Below are 18,779 nucleotides of genomic sequence, written 5' to 3'. Positions count from 1 at the left end.
TAAATAAAATTTATATGGCTAGAATATCGTAGCAACTTTAAACATTATTCGAAAGAATGCTAAATGCTTTTCTCTCTTCTTTTCAAACAAAAGGACATCATGTTGGTTTCAAACTCGAGAAAATTACTTGCCAATAAAAGATAAACAATAGAGTAGAGAAAAAAAATACTACTATTCCCTATCTAATCAAACATAATTAAATTCGCATAGTCTCCCCTTTCTTGATAGACAACAAAATTTTATTTTGTCGCACGTAGAGAAAAAGTGGAAGCGTATCAACAATTCAACCGATCCATCCGCTCCACACTTGGAAAAATTCAATTTTGACACGAGTTGATTCAAATACTCCTTTCGGTCTTTTTAGTTCTCTTTCTTTCTTTTTTAAGAGTAAAATAATATAGATCTTAATAAATATTGTAAAGTATATTTTTTTATATTAATGATATAAGAAAATTATCATATATATTATTTTTATATAATTTTTTAATATTTAAATTTTAATTTTAAAATATTAAATTATTTACTTTAATTTTAAAAATTAATTAAATTTAAGTTGTGACAAGTAATAAGGAATGGAGGTAGTACATTCCAATTTCTTCACTTCTATTAGTATAGCCGAGCAAAAGTCAGATTCAAGTATATCTCAATTTCTTCTCTTTTATTTAAGCCAAACAAAAGTTGATTCAAGTAATCCGATTTCCTCACTTTTATTATTTATTATAATAACCAATAACCAAATCCAACTATTCTCTCTCCTATTGTGTTCCCTAGCTGCTTTCTTCACTAATTTCTTTTTTCAAAAAAGAATGGGATCTAAAGTAAGTGAGGGTGCACTCGTTCATGCCTTTCTTGTCTCGTTTCCAGGCCAAGGACATGTTAAACCTCTAATTAGACTTGCTAAACGCCTCGCTTCGAAAGGCCTTCTTGTCACTTTTTCAGCACCAGAAAGTTTTGGTGCCGAAATGAAAGGAGCCAACCCAAAAATCAGCTGTGAACCCACTCCTTATGGTAGTGGGATGATGAGATTTGATTTCTTCGAAGACGAATGGGATCACTCGAAGCCCGATGGTAACGATTTAGAGTTGTACTTGCAACATCTTGAGCTTATGGGCAAGAAAATTTTACCTAAAATGATCAAGAAATATGCGGAACAGGGCAGCCCTGTTTCGTGTTTGATTAATAATCCTTTTATTCCTTGGGTTTGTGATGTTGCTGAGAGCCTTGGGATCCCTAGTGCTATGCTTTGGGTACAATCTGCTGCCAGCTTTTCAGCTTATTATCATCATAGTCATAGCTTAGTTCCATTTCCTAGTGAATCGCAACCTGAAATTGATGTTCAAGTACCTTGTATGCCTTTGTTGAAGTACGATGAAGTTCCTAGTTTCTTGCACCCTTCAAGTCCATATACTTTCTTGAAAACAGCCATTTTAGGCCAATTCAAGAATATATCCAAACTTACCTTTATACTTATGGAAACTTTCCAAGAACTTGAACAAGATGTTGTCAATTACCTCTCCAAAAAATTTCCCATCAAAACCGTTGGTCCTCTGTTCAAATATCCAAAAGAACTAGGTCCTACATCTAGTGATGTCCAAGGTGATTTTATGAAGGTAGAAAATTGCATAGATTGGCTTGATGCAAAATCACCATCCTCTGTAGTGTACATTTCCTTTGGTAGTGTGGTCATATTAAAAAAAGAACAAGCGGAGGAAATAGCATATGGATTGTTGAATTCAGGTGTGAACTTTTTGTGGGTCATTAGGCCACCTACCAAACTCCAAAATTTTGATTCATTATTATTACCTAGTGAATTTCTAGAAAAAGCAGGAGATAGAGCGAAAATAGTGCAATGGTGTCCACAAGAACAAGTTTTGTCCCATCCGTCAGTGGCTTGTTTTGTGACCCACTGTGGTTGGAATTCAACTCTAGAAGCACTTTCTAGTGGCATGCCTGTTTTGGCTTTTCCTCAATGGGGTGATCAAGTCACCGATGCGAAGTACATAGTCGATGTTTTTAAAATTGGACTTGGACTATGTAGAGGTGAGTCTGAAAATAGGATTATTCCGAGAGAAGAAGTGGAGAAACGTGTAAGGGAGGCTATGAATGGGCCAAAGACGGCAGAGTTAAAAGAGAACGCGTTGAAATGGAAGAAGAAGGCGGAGGAAGCGGTGGCTGCGGGTGGCTCCTCCGAGAGGAACTTGCAAACTTTTGTGGACTATGTTAGAAGTGTGTGATCGCAGCACAAAACGTACGCTGAAGAATCCATACACATGGTGTATAATTAATTTGTCTTTATGATAATTGCATATTACTATATTCTTGTCTATTATTCCATAAATAATAAGAGATCTCACTTCTTTCGCCGTATTGTAATGGTTCAATTTTTCATCCCGTAAATCCTGTATCGTTATCTCAATTTCAAAAACTAAATAAAATTTGAAATTATCAGAGAATTTGTTTGTTGTACTAGTGGATTTAAATAATTTAGGTTATTTTCTCCAATTCAATTTGTTTGTTTTAGTTTACTTGAAACAAAATTCAAGAAAATAAAAGAATAATTTTGAATTTTGTGGTCTTAAACTAAAAATATATATAGTATACCAAAATATCCTTTAATCTTTTGATATTAAACATGTCATGTCACATGTTGAGATTAAAGAGTAGCAAATTAAAAAAATGAAGAAATTACAAAACAAAATGCAACTAGTAAAGTTACATTAGAGAATATAGCCCACTCTATATTACATGAGTAATTAAGTTAAACACGACAAAAGAGTTTTAAAATAAATGTAGGTGACTCAAGTTTTAATAATTGGGTGTAGGAGACAATTATTTTATTAATGATTAAGAATGTTGGGGTAGTTTGAGAATACCCCACAAGTTTTTAATTTACACTTTAATCCAAATATTGACCTAATATAATAGGAAACGGAGGAAAAAAACACGTGTTTCTCTCTCTTCTCATCCATTATTGTTTTCGCTCTCTCTTCGCAATTTTTTGTTGTTCATTGTTGCTGCTGCTTTATTCATCATCTTTTGCTTCAGTATCATCATGTTCTTCTTCATTATCATTTTCATCTTCTTCTCCATTATCATCTTCATCTTCGTCTTGTTGACCACTGTTGTTGTTACCGCTACTGCTGTTACTTGAATAATTTTTTAGGTCAAATTTTGTTTCGTACATCACTTTGACATTACTTCATAGGTAATTTTGGAAAGTAAAATTTATGATTTTTAATTGAATTTGTCATATAGGTACGTTGCTACTACTGTTTTTTTCAACAATGGAAAGAAGAATCCAGGCATGAATCCAATATAATAGATGACTCATTTATTTCGACAGATGAGTTATTTGTTGTAATGGAAGACTTATTTATTGGATTCATGCTTATGGTTCTATAGTGCTGCAACATGAATCGAACAGATGAGTCATCTATTGCAACAAATTAATCATCTCATGCAGCTAATTAATCAGCTGATGCAACAAATTAGTCATCTGTTGCAACATAAGAATCAATGGTGCAACAGATGACTCACATGTGTCAACATAATTCGAAGTTGATTCTAATAGGTGAGTCATCTGTTGCAACATAACCTAATTATTATTATTATTATTATTATTATTATTATTATTATTATTATTATTATTGTAAACCGGTCAATCATCAACTGACAGCATCAGGGTCCTCCTCAGCCTTCGTATCTCACTAAGCAGCCTTGCTCTCATGGTGCCCAACTCCCACTAGAGTTCATGAATTTGTCTTTAAAGTTACCGCACGGTGTTGTGTAAAATCATCATAGCCCAACCCGAATCAGTCATATCTAGAACACGCATGCATTAACAAAAAACTTAAAAAACTAAAGAAAGGAAAATAGTCCGACAGTTTTACAAAAAGAAAAAAAAAACATACCTCAATGGACGAAAAATAAATCTGCTCTTTGAAGAGAAGTGGTTGAAGATGTAATGGTATTTTTATGAACGACAGGATGTAAGAAATAAATAAAGTGGAGCAAACTAAATGAGTAAAGAGTGACCTATTTATAGAAGATTGAATTTGAATGTGTTAGTAAAAAAAACCACGATTGTTCACCTCTTTTTTAATAATTACATCTCTTAATTAAATAAAATTGGTGACTTTCAACTATCTAAATTTAAAAAAATAAATTTAAATACAAAAAAGATAAACGGTCATAACTTTTCACCTTTCCAATAAACGTTTATTTATATTAAATTGATAACCCTTTTCATTGAGTTCTTCCAAACATGTGACCTTCTATTGCAACAGGTTAGAGATCTGTTGGATTAAATCAAATAACTAGCAAGACTTGTTTTGATTTCATTCCAACAGATATGTAATTTGTTGCAACAACTTACCTATCTGTTTGATAAATTCCAATAAATGAGTCATCTATTACAACACATAGCTAATTTGTTGATTCAATTAAACTACCTTTTCGTGTTTTGTACACTACTTCATGATGGGAACTGAAGATACTGAATATAAAACATTATTTTATTTCTGTCATTGATGGAAATAGATGGGGTAGGAAGAATAAGGTGCATGTAAATGGATAGATCCACTTTCATATATGTGAGGTATGTATTACTAATCAGGTTATCGTGACAAACAAACATAAAGTACAATGATTTTGTGAATGCTATTTTTTACTGATTAGGCATTGATTATTAAAATAAGGTCTTACCTTTTACAATTAAGTTTGGTAGGTCCGAACTGATAAGGCTGAGGGACTAAGAAGGCAGTATGGATACCCTGCTACAGTCTAATGATAGTTTTACTAATGTTTATATTTATGTATGTAGTTTAGAGAAGGGATAAAGATTTGATGCACAGTATAGATGTTTAATAGTGATAGGACTGGTTTTAAGGATTCAATGAATTGTTGAAAGGCCTCTGAATCCTCTCACTGCAGCAAACAAGAATGAAAATCCCATAGAAATTGTCCAAGGTCTAAATTTATATGGATGGGTTGCTCGGAGAGATGATTATAAAGCAGAAAGTGTTGTAGGAGAATATCTATGAGAGAAGAAAGAAGGTGTTATTGAAGACTATATCATCTCAAACCTTATTACAGAAGAAACACAAGGTTTGAAAGTGTCACGACTCAAAACTACCTCTTAATTGTAACACGGTGCTCGAAACTACAAGTGATCCCAAGCTAACCCATGATCTAGAATACTGCTTGAGAATCTAATTTAAATTGTATAAAAATTAAATTTATTGAGAGAAAACATGATCATCAGAGAGTCCGAATAAACATAATACTGATAAGGTTTACAACATGATAAAACTGAATAAAGAACTTGAATTACATTAATGACTTTGACTGGCCATCTATGAAGCCTTTACTATACTGACTATAGATAGCTGAGACATGCCTCCAGCAACTACTAATCAATACATATGAATAATCAAAATAAAGTACATGGTCTACAACTGACTAGAGTCCCTAAAATAAGAGAACTCATCACCTGCTGGCTGGAAGCTGCAAACTGTCTGATTATGATATGTGGGCTACAACTTGTACCTACATTATGATACAATGTAACACATAGACATACATGTGGATCGGTACTTTGAAATGTACTGAGTAAGTGGGGGTGAATGTAATAAGCAAAACTGGTTTCATACATAATCTTAAAACATGCATGCTCAGTGCAAGTAGACTCACCAATAGACAGAAATAAAATAAAAGTTGGAGTATCTTAGAACATGAGTAACTAACATAATTTGATAAGATAGTGAATTACTACACTTAGTTTCTTTAATCTTTACTTTTGTAGAATAAATAAAACTAAAGTTGGGAAACAGTAAACCATGAATACTGTATGTAAATCTTATGTAAAGCTGAACATGCTATAAAACTGAACTGAGGATCATGTATGGATACTGAACATGAAAAATATGAACATGTAAACCTGAGAATGCAAGACCAAGTAAAAAATATACTGAAATAATCTGAATAACTGAAAATATGATTACTTGGTCAAGCAAACCTAAACTTGTATAGACTGAGTACTGACCAAAACTGTGGGAGGTATCATGTAACCGACATAAATCATGGATATTACCATGGAGTCCAATGTCTAAATCATGTTGAGGTGGGCTGTTTCATCCTTTCCATCAGACTGAAACCTGAACTAGAGTGATCACTAAATTGAGCCCAATTTAGGAAAAAGAGAAAACGCTCTTTGGTGAGTCCCTAAATTCTAAAGGGGCACGTAGTTTCTGGGAAGTAGGATGCGCTGAACCCACATTTTTCTCTTGATGCTAAATCCTACTCCCAACTGAATGACACTAGTGTTATTCATGGTTCGCCATAACATGGTACTGTACTACATGGATTAACTGAGCTTGAATACTACATGGATTAACTGAGCTTGAACATAGTAATGAAATCATGATCTGACTAACTTGTAATTTGAAAAGTCTGAATTAGCAAGTAAACACATAGGTATCGGGTGTTCATAATCCGCCAACACTGAAAGATGACTAAAATGTGACAACAACATTTAAACGATAATAGAAAGTTATAATTCAGAGATCTAAAAGATAATAAATTTCAATGATCACTGAAGCACATGAATCTGAATGTGGGAGGGTGTAAATCATTGGGAAAACAACTTTCTTACATGATTTGAATTCATAAATACATGGATACAATTCAAATATACGAGAGAACTTGAGGTTCAAAGCATTACATAACCTTATTTGCATGGGACCATATGAGGACATGAATTTAGTTTAATTTACTAAGGAAAAAACATAGATTGAATTCATTTTGAACATATGAAATTCCATAATGAAGAAAAACTCATACTTTTATCTAAAAGAGGGTTTTTGGGCTCAATGGGTTAAAGGAACCCATTGATGAATACCCCAAATACCTTAATTAGATGACTGATTGAAGAAATATTGAAATTAGAAATTGGGTTCTTGAATTTCTTGGTGAAGAAAGCTTGAATTTCTTGATCTTGGGAAGAGATTTTAAAAGTTGAGACTTAAAGGATGAATTGGTAAGAGGAACCCTAATCTTGATATTCTTGAATTTGAATCTTGTGACTTGAAGGATGAATTTTGGGTGAGGAACCCTTATTTAATGTTCTTGATAATGGGAGGAGGCAAGTGTTGATAATCTATTGAAAAAAAGAGAAAAATAATGCTTATTGGAGGGTTATAAGTTGTGGTTGGGGGTTACAAGAGGGGAAAAGACCAAAAAGCACTTCAAAATAAACTCTATAGACAATTCTCGATAGTCTTTATTGGTGACCATACGACTCGTATGGTTTCGGTAGGAGTTAGACTGACAAGCCATATGCTGACTAGTATGTTATACGACTTTGACAGTGCTTCAGTATTTTATCCATAAATTTCTACCCCGATATCAGATTAAGGAAAAATTGGTATTGTTGGAAAGATAATTTAATTATCTATCTGTTGGTGGGTTGTAAGTTTAGAAATTCTTAGTAAGACAAAAGTTATGCTAATTTGAAGATAACTATTGTTATATACATCTCAAGAATTTTATCGCTAAGAAATGGTTTGACTTGTTCATGATCTAGTAGCTATTTGAGGACTTAATATATGTCTAAGTAACTCATAAAGCTATCAAAACATGCGACTTGATTCTTAGATTGTCTACTGGTCAGGGCACAACCACATCTTATGAATCGTACCTTAGCATACGACTAGTATCCATAGTTTCTATCTTGGACAGAACCTCTAGGAGTCTACACTGGTGTCCTTACGACTTGGGTTCATACGACTCGTACCCCTTTTGACGATTCTCAAAGGTCAAGTCGTAGATTGTATATCAAAACATGAGGTTTGATTCTTCGATTATCTACTAGTCAGGGTACAGTCACATCTTATGACTCGGACCTTAGCATACGACTAGTATCTTAGACAAAATCTCAAGGAGTCTACACTGATTTTCTTATGACTTGGGTTCATACGACTCATACCCCTCTTGATGATTCTCAAGGGTTAAGTCGTACTAAAAAAATGTCAACTCAAATACAGTCTTGGATACGAATACCATATACGACTCGTAAGAGTGTTTACCACTTGAAGAACGACTCGTAATCGGTCCAGGAACCAAGAGAAAAAGGGGTATTACAATATCCCCCCCTTGGGAACATTCGTCCTTGAATGATACTGGTTAGACTGAGAATACTGAGGCAACTGAGATCTTATACTGAACATGTATGAAATGGGGTCATGATTAAATAACTGTGTCTGAAACATAATGCATGAACTAAACTAATTTCATGAATACATGCAATGACATGAGAATGGTTATAAGGCTGAGATAGAAACGAAAGAGTCAACTTATGAGTAACCATTACCTCAAGCTACATCTGATTTCATGAAGAAAAGATGAGAGGTTTAGGAAATGAAAACTTGGGTATTACAACATATCCACCTTGGGATTATTCATCCCCCAAATGATACTGACTTGGCTGAAATACTAAGGATAGATTGAAATGATACACGGGTCACTTACGAACTGAATCATGACTAAATATATAGAATTTGAAACTGATGCATGATGAATGGACTGAGTTTTATTCATGAATGGATGCTATGACAGTTTTAAAATCTAGGAATTCATTAGTACTGTTAGGCTGAAATCTGAAGTTGGATAACTAACACGATACGATTTCTGTATCTAGATATCCTTTATGGTTAAGACTGATTTAGACTAAAAGTAAGGAATCAATTGAATTCACATGAATAGGAATAAATTACCTCATGGAATAACCATATTCATGAAACTTCGGATAATAAGACCAGATTAAAAGATATAGAATCATAGGAGCTTATTTATCTGATTGCTAATCTGAATTGCTGGGTATACAGACTAACTTGTACTGAAAGTTCATGCTAAACTGTAGTATTTTGTCAACACTCTCTACAAGAAGTTCTAATAACATTAGGAAGAAAAAAACCTTGGGCATGATCTGAATAAGATATCTGGGTAAGGAATCATAGTACGGCTATAACTCTGTAACATGGAGCATAGATACATAAATCATAAGCTAAGATAGAATTACTAGGTATTAGGCAATGCAACTGCCCAATTTAAGCTTAGCCTCACTCCTTAAATACTAGTGTGGGTGAATATAACCGTTCCATCCAAAGTTTGAGTTTAACCACATACCTTCACCATGTTCAAGCCTAACTCAAAATCACAAGGTACTACATATAACACCATAACACTAGTCTAAACTATGAATTCGATACCCCATGCATGTTTCACATCTTTCATCTCAAGAATAATTCCTCTTACCACTTCAACAACTATATTCAATATCTTACTAGGAATTTACTAGTACACAATGCACCCATCCATTTATATACTCGCATGACATTCAAGCCTATCATTACAGCCATTTATGAACTTCTATGCAACCAACCCACCGAAGCATCTTTCCTATATTATCTAATACCTCTATCAATAACAACTTCCATCTAATATCCCTAAGAAAACATGCATGAAATTTCAAGCTAACCATGACATGACATATATCATAAGCTTTTCCTTAATCTCATTTTTCCACACTTATACATTTATATAAAACAAGCATACAACAGTCTTTCCCCAACATGAAATATTTAATCTCTCCCATCTAAAGCATTGATTATAAATTTTTTTCATCACTACTTTCTTAACATTAAGAAGAGGTTACTGCAAGGTTAGAACATAAGGACCTGAAGCATAAAATAATACTATGCATAACTTTGACAATTAACTAAGGCTTGAGGAATAAAGTATCAAAGGCATGAATTCATTACAGAGATCAAAAATGAGAACACACATGACTTAATTAGGGTTTTTACTGGTTATTAAAAGTATAGCATGAGTATCGAGAACTGTGCATACTGTAAAGTATGAGTACATGAGTCATGAGCTGCATGACCTGAGTTTGGAGTTCATAACTTTATGGAATATGATTTGCACTGCTAAGTGAACTGAAACTCCCCATACTAGAAACTGGAAGCATACATGATTTTTTATGGCAAATGAATAAATATGAGCTATGATCATGGATCTAAAATGTAAGGCATGGGTAGATGTCTTGCTGACTAAAATACAACACATTGCACTGAGATAAGAGTGAGTCGGCATCTTTCTTCCCTACTGAAGTTCTACAATACACGAGCATCACTACTAGAATGTAAGAGCCTGACTTGGTTTCTTGTTCTATAATCTCCCCCTTAGCTTTAAGCCATCATTCTAAGTCTGTGGACCCCCTTTAATAAACTCTAAACTAAACTACGACCAATTTACTCTAGAGTCTGAAATACAATAATACACATAAGTAATAAACTCCCCCTGAGAGACTTCACCTGAAAGTATAAAACTCGTTGCTAGTACTTCTTTATGAGATACAACTCTTTAACTTTTAATAGCTCTACTAGTCATCATGTTTATACTATTCTAGATAGTGTACTTGCCCCACTAAACATATAATCTATCTCTTTTCCTTCATAGCCTACTAATATCACATCTCTAAACTTATACACACACGCACACACACACACACACACACACACACATATATATGTATGTATATATATATATATAATGTATATATATATATATATGTATATATATATTTTAAATCATAAGAATTTCCATTACACCAACATACCTAACATCATCAACCTATGAACTATAACTTAGTTGGTAAGAATATCATATACTACATGGCCTCATTCAAACTTAACAACTCAAGGGTACTACCTAAGCACACACTATTAAAACTTAGAAATAATACAATCCCATAACACCTTGGGTACACCTTTAGGTCATACATACATCATCATACTTAATTTCAAATCAATAAACTTAAATTCTTACATACACTTTTTCAAGCCTACTAGTTCACCTATCATATAACTAGCCCCATGGATACATAATCTACTAAATCCAGATCAACACTATCCTCACTTTACCACTTCTATACTTCTGATTTCGTGCTTCTAACTCTAGATCATATGCTATTATAGGATTCTGAGAAGGGATATGAAAGAACATTTGACTTTGGATTAGTGCACGATTTTCATGAACATGAATGAAATCTTTCAAATATTAGAATATTAAAGCACTGATGGGATACTTTAGAGCCTGCATACAATCCTATAACTTTTTCGTGGGGATTACCTAAGAAAAATCTATCTGTAAAGATTTAAGCTTGGCTATTTTTGTTGCCTCAAGAATAAGGAAGAGTTAACATGAGAATCTGCTTAAGTTCCTTAGAGAACACTTCTACTACATGATTTAAGATATGAAATAAGGGGAATTTTTTTTAAATGCCCTGTATCCTCTCAAAGAAAAGTACAGACGTCTCCATATCGTTCTGCAAGACTCGACTAAACATGGATTTATAAAAACCCTAGGACACTTAAAATCTATGCTCTAATACTAAGTTTGTCGTGACTTGAGACTATCCACTGTCATAACATGGTGCTCGAAACCACAAGTGATCCCAAGCTAACCCATGATCTAGCATACTTCTTGAGAATCTTATTTAAATTGTATAAAAGACAAATTTATTAAGCAAAAACATGATCATGAGTGAGTTTGGATAAACGCAATATTGATAAGGTTTACAATATGATAAAATTAAAGGAAGAACTTAAATTGCATGAATGACTCTGACTGACCATCTATAAAGCCTCTACTATACTGGCTATAGATAGCTGGGAAATGCCTTCAACTACCACTAATCAATAGATATAAATAATCAAAATAAAGTATATGATCTACAACTGACTAAAGTCCCCAAAACAAGAGAACTCATCACCTGCTGGCTGAAAGCTGCAAACTATCTGATTATGATATGTGGGCTACAGCTGGTACTTATATTATGAAACAATATAGAACATAGATATATGTGGATCAGTACATTGGAATGTACTGAGTAAATGGGGGTGGATGCAACAAGTAAACTTAATTTTATACATAATCTTAAAACATGTATGCTAAGTGCAAGTAGACTCAACAAGATACTAAAATAAAATAAAAGCTAAAGTATCTTAGAACACGAGTAAAACATAATTTGATAGGCTGGTGAAATAATACACTTAGTTTCTTAAATCTTTACCTTTGTATAATAAGTAGAACTGAAGTTGGGAAGCGGTAAAACATGAAAACTTTATATAAATCTCATGTAAAATTGAATATGCTGTAAAACTGAATTGAGGATTATGTATGGATACTGAACATGAAAAACATGAACATGTAAAACTGAGAATGCAAGACTAAGTAAAACATGTACTAAAATGATCTAAATAATTGAATAACAGGAAATCTGATTACTTGGTCAAGTAAACCTAAATTTGTATAGACTGAGTACTAGCTAAACCCATGGGAGGTATCGTATAACCGACATAAACCATGGATATTACCATGGATTCTAACTTCTGACTCACATTGAGGAGGGTTGTTCCATCCTTGCCATCAGAGTTAAACCTAAACTGGAGTGATCAATAAACTGAGCCCGATTTGGGAAAAAGGGGAAACTCTCTTTGGCGAGTCCCTAAATCCTATGAAGGCATGTAGTTTTTGGGGAGTAGGATGCACTGAACCCACACTTACCTCTTGGTGCTAAATCGTACTCTTAATTGAATGTCACTAGTGTTATTCATGGTTTAACATAACATGGTACTGTACTGACAAGGATTAACTGAACTTGAACATAGTAAAGAAATCATGGTCTGACTAACTTGTAAAATAGGTATCGGGTGTTCACAATCCGTCTGATTACTAAAATATGACAATAATATTTAAATGATAATAGGAAGTTATAATTTTGAGATTTAAACGATAATAAATTTCAATGATCACTAAAGCACATGAATCTAAATGTGGGAGGGTGTAAATCATGGGAAAACAATATGCTTATATGATTTAAATTCATAAATACATGGATTCAATTAAAATATTCTTGAGAACTTGATATTTGAAGAATTACATAACCTAATTTTCATGGACCATATGAGGACATGAATTTAGTTCAATTCACTAAGAAAAAATATGGATTGAATTCATTTTGAACATGTGAAATCCCATAATGAAGAAAAATTCATACTTTAATCAAAAAGAGGGTTTTTGGGCTCAATGGGTGAAATAAACCCATTGATGAATACCCCACATACTTTAATTATAAGACCTCACAAAATTCTAAGCTTAACTCAGTCTTTTAAGCTTGCTAAGGGGTCTTAGACTTAGAAATTTTTTAGCTAAGTATTCAAACTTAGTGACATTTTAGCCTTCGTAAGTTGGCAACTCTATTTTACAACCTCTATGATCCTAAAAGGTCAATCTTTAGGTTAATTCATGATCAGGAATATCAGTAGGTGTTCCCAGACGAGTTTCATATTTTTTGGACCTCGTTTGAACCATATTTGGGAATCCAAAATAGAGTATCAATGCGATCTCAGTCTGATGAGTTGGCCATCATGTCGATCAATATTTTCCTTGGATCCCAGTGGTAATTTCCAGTGAACCAATACGGACTCAATATGGCGCGTTGGCTATAACATTGATGCCAATGATGCAGCATGTTGGTCTGTACATCGATGGTTTAATTTTCATTCATTAAAAACCCACACCTTTGGGGGTAATTGGGTTTTTTTCTCACATCCTTCAGCCTTATAACACTAGATTTAGCCCTCAATTTGCAAATTATATTCATTCTTTCTCAAAAATCTCAAGAATAAAAACCCTAGGAGATTAAATTTAAAATTCAAGGATCAATATTCCACTATTAATCTTCAAGAATTTAGCAACCAAGAGCCTACAGTATGTGTTCTCTTAGTAAGATTTAAACCTTTGCCAGAGAAGGTGGTTGGAGTTATTGAAAGACTACGACATGAGAGCCTTATATCATTCGAGTATAGCCAATGTAGTGGCTGATTCTCTTAATAGGATGTCTATATGTAGTGTTGCTTATGTGAAGGATGGTAAGAAGAAGTTAGTTCAGAAAGTTCATCAGCATTCCCGACTAGGTGTTCGCTTAGTCGATTCAGCAGAAGGTAGTGTGTGGGTTCAAAGTAGTTCAGAATCATCCTTGGTTTTTGAGGTATAGAAAAAGTAGGATAGGGATCCTAGTTTAGTCAAGTTTAAGGAATCAGTCAGAGTTCATAAAGTAGAGGTTTTCTCCTAAGGGGGAGATGGTGTGTTACGCTGCCAGGGTTGGCTATGTGTGCCAGGTGTAGATAACTTGAGGCAACCAATTCTTGAAGAAGCGCATGGTGCTCGCTACTCTATTTATCCAGGGGACACTAAGATGTACTGTGATTTGCAGGAGATCTATTGGTAGATTGGGATGAAGAGAGACATTGTAGAGTTTATGGCCAAGTGGTTAACATATCAGTAGGTTAAGATTAAGCATCAAAATTCTAGTGGGTCCATGCAGGATTTTAGCATTCCTACCTGGAAGTGGGAAGAAGTGAACATGGACTTTATGATGGGTTTACCTCGTACTCGTCGCCAACATAATTCAGTTTGGGTCATTGTAGACAGGATGACTACATCAGCTCATTTCCTACCAGTCCATACCTCTTATTCAACCAATGATTATGCCAAACTCTATATTAGGGAGTTGGTCAGATTGCACGGTGTTTCGCTGTCCATAATCTCAGACAAAGGTGCCCAATTCACCTCTTATTTCTAGAAGGCATTCCAAAAGGGTCTTGTACTCGAGTTTACCTCAGTACAACCTTTCATCCTCAGATAGACGGTCAAGTAGAAAGGACCATTCATACTTTAGAAGATATGCTGCAAACATGTGCGATAGCCTTTGAAGGTTGTTAGGATGACCACTTGCTTTTGATTGAATTCGCATACAACTATAGCTATCATTCCAGCATTCAGATGGCTTCATTTGAGGCACTCTATAGGAGGATGTATAGATCTCTCATTAGTTGGTTTGAAGTAGGTGAGGCCACAGTGGTAGGTCCTGAATTGGTATTTGATACCTTAGAGAAAGTTCAGTTGATCAGGGAAAGGCTTAAGACTACTCAGACCCAACAAAAATCATACACATATATACATAAAAAGGATCTCAAGTTCGAGATTGGTGATTTTGTGTATTTTAAAATCTCTCCTATGAAAGAAGTGAAAAGGTTTGGCAAAAAGGGGAAACTCAGTCTCCGATATATCGGTCCTTACAAAATTCTCAGTCATTTACAAAAGGTAGCTTATGATCTTGAGTTGCCTTAAGACTTAGATTTAGTCCATCAGTGTTCCATGTCTCCTTTCTTAAGAAATGCATAGGTAACCCAATAGTCGTAGTCCCTAAAGAGGGCATAGATGTTCAGAACAACCTCTCTTATGAATAGATTCCAGTCAAAATCCTTCATTATCAGATTTGCAGACTGAGGAACAAAGAATTCCCTTTAGTCAATGTTCTTTGGTAGAATCAGTCTGTTGAGAAAGCTACTTGAGAAGAAGAAGTAGACATGCGGACCAAGTACTCTCAGCTTTTCTCTACAAACTCAAACTCAGCCCAAGGCAACAATTTTTCTTTGAATTACTCAATCTCATGTTCTGATATACCTGCCAACGTAGTATCAATTAACATTGTATACTTAGTCATGCATTTACAAATTAGTTCAGTCATATACTCATACATCAAACATGCATGTTCAGTATATAAACTTAGCTTATCAGTAAAAACAGTCATGCATTCATGAATTATGTTCAGCTATGTACTCATGCATTAGAATGCATGTTTAGTATGATAATTTAGTATATCAGTAATTTGTCATGGAAATAATGCTTCAGTTGTGTATGTCCAGTGTCTAAATTCAGTCTATCAGTATTCTCAGTTTAATCAGTCTTATCCGAGGACGAATATTCTCAAGGGGAGATACCGTAAGACCCTGCAAAATCCTAAGCTTAAATCAGTCTTTTAAGCTTGCTAAGGGGGTCCCAGACTTAGAAATTTTTTAGCTAAGTATTAAAACTTAGTGTCATTTTGGCCTTCGTAAGTTGGAAACTCTATTTTATGACCTCTATGACCATAAAATGTCAATCTTTAGGTTAATTCATGATCAGGTATGTTAGTAGGTGTTTCTAGATGAGTTTCATATTTTTTGGACCTCGTTTGAACCACGTTTGGGAATCCAAAATAGTGTATCGACGCGATCTCGGTGGGCCGCATCGAACATTGCATCTATCAATATTTTCCTTGGCTCCCAGTGGCAATTTCCAGTGAATCGATATAATCAATTGTGATTATAATGTTGATTGGATTTATATTCCATGATTAAGTGCAAGATTTATGTAAAAACAACTATTATGTATGTATTATTATGAGAATTCATGTTAAATCCTTAAAATTATGATGCTCATTTGTTGATTAGTACTATGTGCATATACAATTCCTTACAAGTGTTTGATGAGTTATTCATGAGAAGTAAATAATAAAATTATATCATGTTAGCATTTATTCAAGTTCATGTCATGCAAGTGTTTTCTAGAATGTCCCAATGAATGAATGATGATCAAGTAGTTATTTATCATGTTTGAAGATTGTGACATGTCTTATAATTTATGCTATAGAGTCCTGGGGCTATTTAATACCTGATCTGATTACCTAGAGCCATGGTCAGTATCAGGATAGTATCAGTCATGTCATGATCAGTAGTACACTCAGTCAGTTATAGAACTCAGAAAAACTCAGTAGAATCCATATCTGTCTAGTCCATTTCAGTATTTAGTTCAGACCTCAGTAAATTTTGTAGTATTTAGTCAGTCAACGAAACTAAGTGAACTTAGTTTAGTTCAGTTAAATAGTATGATCAGTAACAGTTCAGTCCAGCTTAGAACAATTTAGAAATCAGTCTAGTAGTAGAATTCACCACCAAGTGAACCCAAGGATGGGTACTCACCTGCTATTAGTGGGTGTGAGTCTTAGAAGTAGTCCTTGTGTTCCAAAACTACATAGCCAGCGTAGGTTGAGACATCAACCTGCCAGTTGAGGTTTGATGAGGTAATCTACCTGCCAATTGAGGGTACTACCATTCTCATTCAGAGCACTTGCCAGATGAGGGTGACTCAACTTGTCTTTACTCGTGGCACAATATTGACAACCTTCTAACTAGGGTTATAGGTTGGACCCTAATCAGTTCAAAGAGGGGCATGTCGGTTAGATAATTACCTTTCACAGTCTCAGTTTTAGATTCAGTCTCAGTACAGAACTCAATTTAGTTCTGCATATTCAGGATTGTTAATCATAGTCACTTAGTTTAGTATGGAACTCAGTATAGTTCCACAGAATCAAGGCTGTCAGATACAGTCATTTAGTTATTAGTAATTTAATATCAGTGTACTTAGATATCAGTCGATCACTATTCAGACTCAACATTCAGTGTTATCACAATCTTAATTACAATTTATGTATTCAAATATGTTCTCTCATCCAGTTATATTCATGTCATTCAGTCAGTATTGTTCATGCATATGAACCCATGCATTTTAGCCTACCTCATTTAGCATACTAAGACATTCAAAGTACTGGCGCATACTTTTTATTTTGCTTTATGATGTTTTATATAATAGGTTCAGATGCACGGGCTCTCGATCATCCTTAGTAGTTACAGATTTTCAGCAGTCAGAGTTAGTGGTGAGTCCTCATAGTTTGAGGACATGATTATTATTTTAGTATTTTAGTTTTATCTTAGTAGTTAGAGTTAGTTGGGGACTTGTCCTATCAACTCGACACGTCAGACAGTTTAGAGGCTTTTCAGACTAGAGTATTTTTAGACAGATGTTTTAGTTTTGGTATTGTTATACCGTATTCAATTTATTTCAGTATTGTACCTTATGGCATATTTTTTACCTAATTTTCGCATATTACAATATTATTATTTAGTTAATGCAGAAGGTACCAGTCATGGGTTAGCTTGTGGTTCTTTGAGTTTATGAGCACCGTGTAGCAACTGGGGTACAGACTCGGGGCATTACAAATTTTGTATTAGAGCCTAAGGTTCAACAGAGTTCTAGAAAGTCTAAAAGCTGCAGCTCGTAGGGTCTTGTGCATGGGTATTTAGCGAGCCACACTTATGGACAAGAGGCTATTTGATATTTTTAGGAAAAGTTCCCCTTTTTTCAGTATTCATGTCTCCCATTTACAGAATATGCCTCCAAATAGGACTAAGGGAAGAGGAACGGGAGACTAGCTAGATCCCCAACCCTTTCAGCCAAATTCTCTAGACAAACCTATTTCCTATGCTGAGTTCAGAGCAGCTTTCACCACCCTAGCTCATTCTATGAAAGCCCAAAATAAATGTCCAACTACTTTTCTGGCTAACCTAGTGGCCAATACTGCTGGTTCCAAGATTTGATACTTTACCTGAATGAACCCTCCATCTTTTACTGGGTCTACGTCAGATGAAGACCCTTAGGAATTTCTTGATCAGGTGCAGAAAGTTATGGATATTATGTGAGTGACTGCTATTAAGAGTGCTAAGTTGGCCACATAGCAATTACAGGATGTGGCACACTCATGGTTCAAACAGTGCAAAGAAGAAAGGACCGTAGATGCTGGGCCCATAGAATGGGAGGAGTTTGCTACTTCTTTTCTGGATAGGTTCTTACCATTGTAGTTGAGGGAAGTGAAGGTTTTGGAGTTTATAAATCTGAAGCATGGAAATATGATAGTGAAAGAGTATTCTCATAAGTTTACTCAATTAGCCAGATATGCTCTTCATATGGTGGCAGATAGCAGATCTAGGATAAGT

General features: G+C 34.5%; 1 protein-coding gene across 1 annotated transcript; it reads left to right on the top strand.

Moving 5' to 3' along the window:
• The first annotated feature begins 746 nt into the window (after positions 1 to 746).
• On the top strand, positions 747 to 2,450 carry LOC107848707 (limonoid UDP-glucosyltransferase-like). The gene is given in 1 exon segment (NM_001324657.1): positions 747 to 2,450. A coding segment is annotated over 1 exon segment (1,428 nt). The 5' UTR covers positions 747 to 806; the 3' UTR covers positions 2,235 to 2,450.
• Positions 2,451 to 18,779: the final 16,329 nt, after the last annotated feature.

The sequence above is a fragment of the Capsicum annuum genome, chromosome 9 (assembly GCF_002878395.1).
Source record: "Capsicum annuum cultivar UCD-10X-F1 chromosome 9, UCD10Xv1.1, whole genome shotgun sequence".
Classification (NCBI taxonomy): domain Eukaryota; kingdom Viridiplantae; phylum Streptophyta; class Magnoliopsida; order Solanales; family Solanaceae; genus Capsicum; species Capsicum annuum.
Note: the sequence above shows the minus strand (reverse complement) of the source record. Positions and strands in the feature narration are given on the sequence as shown.